Here is a 13,117-nt window from a genome sequence, read left to right as displayed (position 1 = left end):
GCGCCGCTGCGCGCCCCGCGAGGCGGGCGGGTCTCCGGCGGCGGCGGCGGCGCCTCCGAGCGCCTCACAGCGGCTCTCCGTGGGCCACGCGCTGCCGGCGCATCCTCTGCGCGCGGGGGAGTCCAGCGACCTTCCTCGCGTTTGGTGCTGCAGAGCCACCCGCTCGGATCCAAAGAGAGAGATGCCCTTGATGCTGCTGCTCCTCCTTGCTTTCCTTCCTCTTCCCGCTTCCTTTCCCGTTTAATCAGTTTTTATTTGCGGGCATCGGTGCGGCGGGAGGCAGCGCTGGCCGCGCGGCGGGCGCCCCGTCGGGCGGCGCCCCGAGATATTGAGGCGGGCGGCGGGGCCGGGCGGGCGGCGCGGCGGGGGCCGCGGGCGCCGCGGGCGGCGGAGGCGCTGGGGGGTGCGGGCTGGGGAGCCCGCTCCGGCCGAGCCGCCTTCCCTGCGCGGATGGAGCCGCTGGGGAGCGAGGTCTCCTGCAGCCGCCGGGCGCCAGGCCCCGCTCCAGCCTCTCCGTCCCGCCGAACAAGGGCAGCTTGGGCCCCGCTTCGGGCACCATCCCAGCGCGCTGGTGGCTCCGAGTCCCGGCGCTGCCCGTGTGCCAGCTCGGCTGGGTGCTGCCCTGGGTGCGGGGGCCAGGAGAGGGTTTCCTGCTGGGGAAGATGCTGGACCAGGCACGGGCTGGACCAGGCACGCGGATGCGGCCAGGGGAGAGCCTCATCAGGAGCAGCTGCTGCCAGGATGCACCCCTGCTGTCCGCCCCCGCTGTCCGCCCCGTCCAGGCGCTGCCATCCGCTGTGGCCTGATAAGCATTGAGAGCGAGCGGGGCCGCCTCTGCCAACTCGCCCTCCTTTCCCTCACTAAGGGAATTTCATAGCCCGAGTGTGTTCATTTCTGCTCTCCTTTTCCAACTTTGGGACTGCTCACCTCTTCTGGCCCAAAAAGAAGCAGCCAGGCAAGGGGAACTCAAGGAACCCGAATGAGCAGAAATGCCGCATGTCTTAGACTGGAGTTCAGGTAGAACTTTATTGTTTGGAGACTGGTGGCCAAGTGTGAGCGCTTTAGATCCCTTATGTCACATCCTTTTCTTGTGGACCAATGGGATCTGGTTTTGGAAAGCCTTTGTGCAGTGCTGTATTTTAAGGACTGTATTTCCTCTACGCTCTGCTGGTTGCGTAGCCGGTTGTAACTCTGAGGTTGGCTTGCTGGGTTTGTATCTGCACATAGTGGGGCTTGGAGAAGTCACTTTTCTCTCCGTCTTCCTCCACCCCACCCCTATACAAAGCTAAATACTTCCTTTTTTCTTGTGAAGCATTAAAGTGGCAAGAGAAGGGAAACGAAGCTATACGGCAGCTGCAGAGGTGCATGAATATTACTTGAAGAGGAAATTTATTTTACCTAACCCGAGAACTTCCTGTGTTGGTTACCCATGCATCTAAAGATCTAGATATTACGTGTAAGGCTGCATGCATGTTGCAGCATTTCCTTGTGTGCTTAACTTAGGCTGCTCACAGGGAGATGTTTACTTTTGACTTTTGGATCATTAGTTCAGTGTGTTCAAATGCATTTTGTTCCCTAAAAATCACATTCGTCAAGTTTGCAAATGTCAAGTTTGCAGATGTTTTAATAAACACTCGAAGAACCCTCTGTGATCTCATTGTTCCAGAATCAAAACAGATCTGCTCTTCACCCTATCCTGTATTCCTGGAGCACAGACACATCCAAAAGAATCCACAGGAGGCTATTTGAAAAAGATTAAAAAGAAAGTAGCTCTAGTAGGATTAAAAAGAAAGTACTTACGGTAGGATTTAAAAAAGCAGCGTGACGATACACTCAGGCAAAGTGCTTCTAGACAGAGAGAAGACAAATACTCTTTCTTTCCAGTGTGGATTACCCGTATATGATGGTAGGGTAGTTTTGAGTAGGATGACAGAAGGTGTGAAAATGGGCAGGAAAGACCAAGAGAACAATCAGATTTTTCTTTAATTGAATTACAAATAATCCAATTTGTATCTAGCTCTAGCCTTAGACGTTCCCTGCTTTGCTTAGCTAATATGCTTTTCCCTTTGTCCAGGCTAGTTTCTTTGCCTCCTTCCCTGCTGTACCTATACTGAAATGACTATGTTAATTTGCCAACTACCTGTGGTCTTTTTTCTTTTCACTGGTAGATGCCCATAAGGTGGTCAGAAAAATAAAAGATATGTATGATCTTTGATTTTTTTTTTTTTTAATCCTGAGTCTCTCTTTTTGGTTACCTCAATTTAGATTAGAGAGAGTGCAACGTTGACCAGAGATGTCCTCGAGCAACACTTCAATGATTTAAAAGGGACCCTAAAGAAGCTGTTGGATGAGCGACTGGTGTCACTGCTGCAGGAAGTAGATACTATAGAGCAAGAGAGCATCAAACCACTGGATGAATGCCAGAAACTAATAGAGCATGGAGTCAGTACAGCTGATGACCTGCTCCGTGAAGGTAAGGCAGGAGCTGTTGTTTAAGTCTTAGCTCTGCCTTCTAGAACATCTTCTCTTGAAGACCGGAAGCTGCCTGTTATGATCAATATATTTGACTCATTTTGGGCCATACCAACGACTACAAAGGCATTACAAGTGGATAGATGGAGGAAAAGAACTATCAGTATTATCTCCTACAAACACATCTTTTAATATTTCACTGCATGCTTAGGGGTGATTGTACCTGTGTTAGTGTAGCTACTTTTAAAGACAGACAGCATCTACTTTCAGAAGAGCATCTTGCTGAAGAGTTGCACCCCAGGACGATTGAGAGAGAGCTATGTCTGGCTGCTTTAAAATGAAATAAAAATCTGTGGGTCTTACTAAGTTAGCAGCTGAGTCCAGCAGAATTACAGTGGTGAATAAATTTTATGTCAGTCCTCTGTAAGGAAGAACATCATCTGCTGTAAACCAGTAATTCTCATTACCATGATAAAATTAGTTAAAATTTGAGTTTGTTTAATTTTGGAAAGTGGGTTACCACTCAGACTGAATGAGTGAATGTTCTAACATTTGTGACTGGAAGTTACTTACAGCTTATGGAATAGCAGATGAAGTAAAACAAGTATTTTTCCTATAAGTGGGGAACACAAGCATGCATGCTGCCATACGGAAGAGGGTTCTTCCAAGAGATTTGAGGATAAAAACAAATGTGTAGAGGGCAGAACATGCCTTAGTACTGCTAAATACCTAGCCAGAAAGGAATGTCACTCTTGACTGTTTCCCCACATTGGAGAACTTACTGGAGCATGTCTCAGCCATGAGTATGTTGGCAATTTTTTTTGCGTTGTTCTCATGTCTCAACTTTAACTTTCTTTCAACATGATCTCAGTTTTGTGAACTAAAGTGCATTGAGCAGTCAGTCTCCCACGAGCAGGAAAGCTACCAGCTTGCTCTCAGCTGGGAGCTTAGTGCTTAAAGAACAGGCTGGCTTGGAAGCGACAGCATTTAAGAATTAAGTTGTTGGTTTCTTGCTACTACTGCAGCCTCTGGAACAGCTGGTAGTAACTTGCTTCTATTTTACATATAGAGTCACTGAATCACAAGGTGGTGACAAGGATTGCCTGTGTTTTATACAAGTTTCTGTGAGATCTCGTGAGATACTGCCTAGCTGTGCCCTTCCTATCCCTTGGGTCACAGTTCTCTCCTCTGTCGTGTCGTTAAAGTGAGCAGAGAGATTACATCAGAGCCAGAAAGGAGTTAAGCCTCCATGCTCAGTAAACCTCTTGCTGCCAATTATGACTTGTGTTTTTCATTAGAGGTTTGTAATCCTCCACTTGGAAACAGAGACAGAGCTTGCTAATGCTGTAAATTACCATAAAGTCATCAGATAGGAGAGGGAACATGCATCTCTGTCAGCTGAAGTGTGAGCCATGACTTTACATGGAAAGCTTATGAAGAGATTTCTGTTCATCCCCACACTTTAATGTACAGGTTATTTCATACATTATGGCAATAGTGACTATCTAGATTGTAGTAAGCAAAACAGTGACTGAAGTTACATTTTTGGTCTTAAGTTTCAGCTTTTTTGATATTCTCTTCTGTGAAGGTGCCTTGCCTTCCCCCCACCCCTTCCCTTTAAAGCATATAGAGGAAAGAATTAAGAACCCACATCTGCCTGGCATCTGCCCCCAGTTCTGCTACTGTCTGAGACCTGAGGCAAATTATTACATCTGTTATGGGTGTGCCTGCAGAAGGCTTTGAGAGTTTCAAAAGTTGCTAGATACGCTTTATATTGTTACCTATAATTTTGTTTTCTAGCTAAGAGTCTAGCAAAACTGCTGAGAATGCTGCATGTTTAATTGGTTCTTCGTGTCAGAACTGGTTATTCTTTGAAGTGAAGAATGCCTGTCTTGGACATTTTCTCATTAGGAATATTTTTACCATTTGATTCCAGGAGAGAGTGCAGTCCATGGAGATGTGGGACAAGAGAATGAGAAACTATGCAGCTTTACAAAAAAAGCTTTACATATTCAGCTAGATAGGTAAGATATTGATACAGTGATCTGAGACAGCAGCACATGTGCTATTCCTTTACAGAGGATCTCTTTTTCCTTTGAAATAAAAGCCCTCCACTGCTTTGCCATAGAAGTTTTGTTTGAGATTTTTGCTGTCCTCTGTATTTCATAGACTTTCACTGAGTTGGCAATCACAGATGGAGTAGTTTTCAACCTCTGTAAAAATATACTCTGTAAAAATACAGGCTGTTTATTTGTGAATTATGAAATCGCTCCCTATGGAACACTGTATTTGAGAGTATTTCCCAAGAAAGAGTCTGGTTAGGACCAAAACGCTGGATATTTTCTGCATCTAGACTAAAAAGACTCTAAAAGACTCAAAGACATAGTTAGAACTATGCATACCAATTTCCACAGCTGTTCTTTCCTCACAAAATACATATAAATTCAAATGTATGAAAGACATACAGATTTGTGGGAGGTGACCCCATTCGATGTGGCTATCTTTCCTTTCTTAGCTTACCAGAAGTTCCCTCCTTGGTCGATGTGCCTTGTTTATCTGCCCAGTTGGACGACTGCCTTCTTACTATACTGAAAAATCAAATATTCAGACATGGGACTGTAGCATCTCGCCCACCTGTACAGTTAGAGGAATTCGTTGAGAAGCCTGGAGGTATATTAGTCCGATGGTGTAAGGTAGGTAGAATATACTGGGAGAAAATCATTCAAACTTGTGCTTTCTTGAAAGAAACAGAAAATACCACTTTCTAAATTTTCTACTATTTTTAAAGGGATAGTCCACTCCTGTGTGCAGTTAGAAGCTATTGGACAAGCAAGAAATGCCACTTTCAGATACTGAAAGATAAATTCATCAGATACACTTTACTATTTGTTTATCATATCTGTGGTCCATGACTACTGTTTGTAAAATAGCATCTAGAAACCTTAGTGCCTGTTCCTGAGAGATGTGATTCACATGAAGCCCTTTGTGCTGTGGAACTGTCTAGTTCATTTGTGGAGCAACAATAGCTGGATGCTCTCATTGTTACTGAACTTCATGGTGCTTTTGTCCCCCTTGAAGACACTTCAGAAGAGCCAGTGCTTTCATTCAGAAGAGGCTGAACCAGTTTCGTTATGCTGTTATAGTTAAATGTGCTTGTGTTCTTAGGGAAAGCACAACACCTCAGTGTTTTGACTTAGAGGTATCAGAGAATGGGAAATCATCCTCTAGAATAATTTAAGAAGGGTAACAGCAAACTTCCTTTGCTGTTAAAAATTGGCACTAAATTTCTTTTCTAAATTTATCTTCAGTTTTGACTTTAGAATTTTGTATTAATTGGTTCAAGCTGATTTTATTTTCTGGGGCAAATTTTCTGTTCTTGAACACTTTGTAACTCTTTGAATCGCAGCCTGCAATTCCACCCTAATCTTCTATGATGGAAAGTGGGGGTAAAAATAGAGCAGGGCTCCTCATTAATGAAATAAATGCTTCTTTAGGTGGATGAGGACTTCGTACCACAAGATTACAGACTGCAGTATCGTAAGAGCACTGCCAGTCACTTTGAGGACGTTTATGTCGGCTCGGAGACGGAGTTCATAGTGCTGCATATTGATCCTAACGTCGATTACCAGTTCAGAGTCTGTGCCCGAGGAGATGGGCGGCAAGAGTGGAGCCCGTGGAGCGTTCCTCAGATCGGCCACACCACGCTAGTTCCCCATGGTACTGTTACCCTGCTATTTGGCTTGAGCCTAAGTCCATGTCATAAGTCCAAGACTCCTGAAGGTCTATGGTTGAATAATTTGGGGGGCTTGTTTTTGTCTGATGAGGGCCTTTCCCCACTTAGAATATGCATATCATGCATTCTCATTCCATGCTAGAGTTTATTTGTTGCTTAATTTGGCTTTCAGCTTTGTGGTATGAGTGGTGGTTAGTGAGCATTTCCACCAGGTAGCTCTATCTTTGGGCTTGGAAAGCATCGATGGGAAACTTGGATGTTCACCATTTTTATTAATTCATATTTTTATGAAATGTGGGCTGTGCTCAGATCTACTACTGAGGTGGGGACAGCTCTTTCTCTGCAGCCCATTTGAGCATTGAATGCAAAGAGAAGCAGAGAATGTGGACTGTTTCAGCTTTTGGTTCCTGTGTTAGCCTGAAGACTTTGCCCTCCTTAAGGTAGGAGAGTGTTGCCCTCTTCTGAGAAATGAGCTCAAAAATAAGAGATTGATGGAGAAAAAAAAAAAAAAAAAAAAAAAAAGGCAGACTTAGCTAGTGCTTACAGGCCAGAACTGAAGATTTTCCTCCTGTCCCCTTGTCTCCCACTCCTACTCCATCATTTTTTTTTGATGACCTGCATTCACAAAACAAGTGTATAGTTCATTTGTAAAGCTAGTTCTGTTCTTGACTGAGACAGAAAACTTCAGTTTTATATTCTCTTTCAAGGTTTTTAAAGGCAGTAGGTTTTGTAACTGAAAATGACTTGGAAAAAAAAAATCTTTCCATCGAGGAAAAAAATCTTGTTTTCAACAATAAATTAAGCTTCATAAGAGGTAAACCTCTTAGGTAGATCATGCAGCAGAGTGGTTTTTGTGCAGATAATGCCTAATCTAGTTGATGTTCATCCTTATTTTTCTTTGAAGAATGGACAACTGGCTTGGAGGGCTACAGTTTGAGCAGTCGAAGAAACATAGCGCTGCGGAACGATTCGCAGTCATGCGGTGTGCTCTACTCCAAAGCTCCTACTTACTCCTGTGGGCAGACGTTAACGTTCAGGCAAGTACTTTGTGGAGTGCTCTTGTCTGGTCCATCTGCAGCAAACGAAGCTTCCCTCTCTGCGCTGTTCCCTTTGATTTGTTTGCAACATCAGCACAGCCCTAGTCAAAGTAGCACATCTATCTTCTAGTATCCACTTCCTTGTGGATATATCACTTGTAATTATAGACCTCAAAGACTTTGAACATCTATTCCGTCTTTCTCTGGTTAAATAAAACTGTTCTTGCTGTACAGTAGGCAACCCTCAAAGGCAACTTAAGAGGCTTGTTTATGGCATTTTTATAATTTATTCCATAGTGTTCCATTTCTGCCTTTCTGATAATGAATTATCTTGACTATAGAAGGCTGGAATGTAAGAATGTATTCAGCTGCCATGTCAGAGATGGGATAAAAGGATTCAAAGCTTTCATTTGAAATCTGTTGTTAGATTTAATATCTCTTGGCTCAAAAGTGCCTGTGCAATTAAAGGCAGAACTTTAACGTTTCCCTCAGTTCTGTTTCAGACCAGTTCTTTTTATCTTCTTTTATTGGTAACACATGAAAATCTTCTGCTTTATGGTTTGGTAATGTGGACTCTCCTGCAAGAGGAGATTGTTTCAGCATGGCAGAGCACTAACAAGCACGCGTCTGCAGGAGATGTAAGAGAAGAAACGTAAGACTGAAGACAGCCTCAAAAATAAACTTGAGAGTAGCTTTCTGTTTCAAAGCAGGTGTGAGATTTTGCTGAGCAGTGAGATATAGTATTTAGTGTTTGTCTTTTTCCAGCTGTTGAAACAAAAATATATTCACTCCTGAGAAAACGTGAGGAAAATTCATGTTACAGATGTTCGTGAAGCAGCTTTGTAATCTTCTTGTGAAGAAGCTCCTGGCAGCTCTTCAGAAATGAAGTGCACGTGATCACTCATAGATTTACTCCCGTGTGCTCCGAGACAAAGGGAAACTGCTCCATTTACTGTAGCGATGGAGGCACAAAGTTTTGCTCTGCAGCACTGGTAGTAGTGAGAAGGCATCAACTGTATTTTATTAAACATTGTTCCTGCAATGTAGTCTGTAAACTTTTTTTAAAAAAAGCTCCAGGGATCATAGAGGCTGGAAAATAGGAAGTTGTTAACTTGGTAGCAAGGATCAGTCTAGTAAAGCAAAGCTTAGGACACTTTACAGTGATGCTCTGTACTGTTCCTGCTCTTGGTGTTTAGAGCAGCTGAGTTAGTCTGTTAGTAAAACTGAGTTCCTATATTATTTGGGCTCTCCTGCAAGTCTGATTTAGCACCTTTGAGGAATGGCACTAAAAGAGAAGGGACGTGGATGCAGAAGTGCACCAAGGGTGCAGCTTTCCTCAGCTGCAGGGAACTGTATCCCAGGGCACTTGCACAGTTTGTTTCCTCATTCCCTTGAGAATGTCAGTTCTTTCTCCCAACCAAGAGCTGCAGCTGAGTGGAAACCAGACTTGTAAATGCTCTTCCATGGCTTTAAATGTCCATGTGCACAAAATAGATTGATAAAAACCAAACTCCTCAGCCTTCCCCATCAGGTTAATATAGCAGAATTACAGAGAAAGCAAAAAAGGAGCTTTCATACAAAGCTACCTTTGAGCACGTGACTACTCATTGATGACTTGCTGAAATTACAGTTGTCTTGCCATGAAACGTGGTATTGATCAGCAATATTATAGATGACTACAGACTATAGTTCTTTGTACAGTCATTGATTCTTATATTCCAATTGGAAATCATCTCAAAAGACTTAGAATAGTGGATAATTCTATTAAATGTTGGTGAAACCTTGGAAGTGGCAGGTTTACCTTTTGTACAGATCAGTGGTTACAGCATCGCTCAGTGGAGCTTTTGTGCTTTTGGAAGGGCCAGTAGGACCTTTGGTCACTCAACAAAGATCTCCCTTAAGGGCTGATGGAGCAGTACAGACGTCAGGGATGACAGGGTCCTACTCTCTGGATTTCATTGTACAATTTGGTTTAAAGCTTCAGGCTTTGACTTCGCTTTTTGCTTGGTAGAATTGAAACCGTGGGGCAGCCAGACCGCCGAGACAGCCTAGGGGTGTGTGTGGAGCAGCAGAACGGCTACGATTCTCTGCAGCGCGATAAAGCTGTGTGCATTAGCACAAATGGTGAGTCTGAATCCCATCGTTCAACGTAATTCCCCTATTCCTTAGCCCTCACCCTGCATAACAAGCACGCAACTAAAACTGCATTTTGTGTACATTCTACTTTGCAGTAAAAATGTTTGGTAGGATCACAAGTCTCCTGTTCCTGCTTGCAATATTAAAACTTGTAACAACAGGGAGGCACCTGCTAGTGCATGCTGAGTGAGAAGTAACATTTGGTATCTTGGCTGTTTCAGGGGCAGTTTTTGTAAATGGAAAAGAAATGACCAACCAGCTGCCTGCTGTCACCTCTGGATCGACTGTGACATTTGACATGGAGGCTGTGCAGTTAGGGCCTTCCAGCACCGAGGGAGGAAACTCCAAGCTTAGAGTAACCATTAGCTCTAACAACAGGGAAGTCGTCTTTGACTGGGTACTCGATCAGTGCTGCGGTTCTCTCTATTTTGGATGTTCGTTCTCATACCCAGGCTGGAAGGTTTTAGTGTTCTAGCAGCTCAAAAAAGTGAAGGGATTCTTGTTTTTGGTATAAAGTGTAATATTAAAATCTGGGTTTCCAGCTATTTGATATGAACAATCTGTTAACAAAAACCTGTCTTTATATTACTTGAACTCCACTCTATTGTACTTCCTACTGGATTCATTTAAAAAGAAGTAATTGTGAAATATTTGATTTGTTACTCTGGGAAAAGTTAAACAGCATTTGCTTAGGCAAATTAATTTAAACAGTCCGTAAAGACTTTTTTACTTTTTTTTTTTTCTAGACTTGATTTTTATCAGTATTTCATTGTACTCTAGTCTCAGGGTACACTTGTATGGAATTAACTTTGCTTAATGCTGCTGTTCTGTGAAATAAGCCTGTAACTTTGGGAGGTTGGAGTCAATGGACCAAAGCTTGCTTTATACCACACAGAGAGCACAGTATTCAGGGCAGGAACGTTGTGCCCTGCTTCCTTGCACGTAGCCAGTGCTGCCTCAGCTGAACAGACAGTGGGCTCTGCCTGCAATGCTCAGCAATGCAATAGCCATTTCTTCCACACACGGTACTGTCCCTTCCCCCAGAACAAGGATTTCTGAGCCAACGTGTCTGTTTAAATACGTAGCCTGGTAAATCTCTCACAGTTCTGCAAGTGCCTTGTTTTCAGATATTTTTTGAATTGTTTCTTATGTTGTCACTTGAAATATATTTTCTAGAGTAGTTGCATGGTAGTACTTAGAGCCTCACTTGAATTTAATACCTTCCCCAGCTCTTCTTTGCTTTGGTGGCTGTTTGGGAGCAGGCCTTGCTGTTTGCTGGGGCAGGATGAGATGCAGGTGGCAGCTGTCATTCCTCACAGAGCCCTGGCTCAGGAGAGTTCCTTGCTTTCTACTCCCCATCAACTGAGACATATGAAGAAATGGGGGATTCCTAGAAATCCCAAAGAGCATGTGCAGGATTATACCAGCAAACACCTTGCATCTAAAGCACAGTCATGCAGGTCAATGTGCCGAGTGCTGGGGACAGCCTGGGCTGTAAGATTGAGCACAGCCCAAGGTAGCTGGGACTGCAGCTCTGGAGTTAGGGGAGATGGGTGTTAGTTGTGGGGTTAAGAACCTTGGCACATGTTTAGCGACTCAGAATGAGCATATGGTGCTCTTTTAGCACTGTGCCCTCCATCAAGGAGCATAGGCTAAGAATTTCCTGTGAATTAGTCAACTTTTATTTTAAAAAGTTATACAACATTATACCAGTTTGCCTTAAGAGCAAATGATACTTAGAATACAGTTACCAAGTAGAGCCATATTCCTGTTCAAAAGATTAATCTGTAGTACTACTGGATTTAAAAACTATTTTAAAGAAATGCTAGGGCTAAGAAACCTTCTTACCTCAAGAGCAGAAAATATCTATTTTAGCATGTTAGAATAGCAGTATTTTTATAAAACTTAGACAATCATCATACTCTGTTCCTTCAGTGTTAACATACTGCATTAGCATTCTGTGCTAGCATAAAAAAAGTGGATGAGTGTTCCCCATTCTGAAATTACCCACAAAAAAGGATTAGTCATCCTGCCTGTACTTTTTCCCCTAGACAGCTACAGTAGGGATAGGTGAATTTCCAAAGCAAGCAGAAGCTGGGATTTAGAGACTTTACAAGGAGAAAAAGTAAGTTCTGATGCATTCAAATAATGTGCGTAGGGCAGTGGCATTGGCATTTGCTGTAAAATAAAAGGTAAAAAAGACCAGATACCTGCAGGTAAGATTCATCAGTGTTAGCAAGTAAAAGCCTGCTGTATTTCCAGCTCCCTACACTTAACCATTTCCCTGCTGGGGAGTTAGTACTGGCTTATCCTGTAACTTCTAGGGCTTCTTCTCTCAACTAGCCTGCAAGGAGCATTTTCAGTCAAGCAGTGCATCCTGCATCCCGCTCCTTTGCTACAGCAAAGGAAGCCCAGGAGATGGTCAGAAAGCAGCAGTCCTGCTTAGAGACAGCCAGGCTGGCAGTGGAGCCAGCAGCTGCCTAGCACCACGGCTAAGCACAGCAAGATTTACTTTGCTAGTAAAACCTCAGGTACCAGGTACTAGCTGTAACAATATTTTCACTCAAGGGAAGCTAATTAGCAAATATCTACACATTCTAGGCATCGAAGGGTCAGGTACCTTTTCATCTGCTTTTAGTGAGCCTAATCAGACCACTGACTGTCAGACTACTGCTCTGGGAGCTAGTTACCAGCATCCTAGAACATGAAGTGTAAATCTTCACGTCAGGTACTTCTGGAGAGGGTTATGTTTGTCAGCTTGTCCAGGCTATACCAACCAAGCAGCTTAGGATTAGTGTGAAGGGCTAGTACAGTCCTCTGGCTCCTCCTGGGAGCTCAGGACGCCAATAGGCTAAACATGATTTTGCAACTTTAGTCTTTAGCTGTATCTAGAGCAGGGCCAGCTTGCCCATTTTCTTGTTTTTTAAACTAAGTATAAAACTAGCTGCCTGCAATACATGTTAGGTACTGTTCAGCTGCCTCTTAGAGCGGTACCTTTTAAATGTGGGAGGAGGAAAGAATCTCAGGATAAGAGACCTGAGTAAGAGGTATTAAAAAAAGCTGAAGAGGCTTGGATTGAAACAATTGTTACTGTAGAACAGTTTAGATAAATAAGAGACTTGACACTTCCTTTACAATCTTTCACCTCTAGCTCTTGGAGCCTCACAAACAACTGTTAACTTAGGAAATCCTGAAAAAGTTGTTTCCCGAAGCTAGAACATTCACTTACCTCATCCAAGACATTTGTGTCAAGTGATATTTGAATTTTCTAAATAAAGTTTCATCCCTCAACTCTGTATTGTTTAGTTAATTGTTGAACAGGGGTACAAAGCTGCATATTGGTGAGCTCAGTTACCACAACCCTAGGTTGGCTGCAGCACTGCACCCGTGTTTAAGTGCTTCTCCTTTTCTAATTACTTTCATCTTTACTCCCTCCAAAGTTCCAAAAAAGTTACTTCTGAGCTTCCTCACGTCTGCATTTACTTTCATTTCCCTATAAAGTTCAGATCTAAATGCCTGTCTCATGTAGTTACAATCATATTCTTATGCTCCCCCTTCTTCCCCCACAAATTCCAGTATTTGTCAGCTCCATTCCTTGATATTCCACCAGTCTTTACCCCATTTATACTGTTACCATGCTTTTAAAGTTGTTTTAAGTGCTGCAACAATTCTACAGGTTACTTTTTGGTCAACATTACTGACTGAGCAAGAACCAATATTATTTAATCCCCTTCTAATA

At 43.2% G+C, this 13,117-nt stretch overlaps 1 protein-coding gene across 1 annotated transcript; it reads left to right on the top strand.

Moving 5' to 3' along the window:
• Positions 1-1,900: 1,900 nt before the first annotated feature.
• CRLF3 (cytokine receptor like factor 3) lies at positions 1,901-12,600 on the top strand. The gene is made up of 8 exons (XM_026046853.1): positions 1,901-1,906; positions 2,266-2,473; positions 4,409-4,496; positions 4,988-5,165; positions 5,967-6,189; positions 7,110-7,242; positions 9,254-9,366; positions 9,600-12,600. Exons 1-8 carry the CDS (start codon positions 1,901-1,903, stop codon positions 9,851-9,853), a joined length of 1,203 nt encoding a protein of 400 aa, XP_025902638.1. The 3' UTR covers positions 9,854-12,600.
• Positions 12,601-13,117: the final 517 nt, after the last annotated feature.

The sequence above is a fragment of the Nothoprocta perdicaria genome, unplaced genomic scaffold (genome assembly GCF_003342845.1).
Source record: "Nothoprocta perdicaria isolate Ctin4 unplaced genomic scaffold, notPer1 scaffold_46, whole genome shotgun sequence".
Classification (NCBI taxonomy): Eukaryota; Metazoa; Chordata; class Aves; order Tinamiformes; family Tinamidae; genus Nothoprocta; species Nothoprocta perdicaria.
The sequence above is the reverse complement of the archived record's forward strand: the minus strand, read 5'-3'. Positions and strand labels throughout refer to the sequence as shown.

Excerpts from the sequence above, each read along its gene's own strand:
- CRLF3 (XM_026046853.1), top strand. Across the intron at positions 2,474-4,408 it reads TGATGACCTGCTCCGTGAAG|GAGAGAGTGCAGTCCATGGA; the intron begins GTAAGGCAGGAG and ends ATTTGATTCCAG. Across the intron at positions 9,367-9,599 it reads TGTGTGCATTAGCACAAATG|GGGCAGTTTTTGTAAATGGA; the intron begins GTGAGTCTGAAT and ends TGGCTGTTTCAG.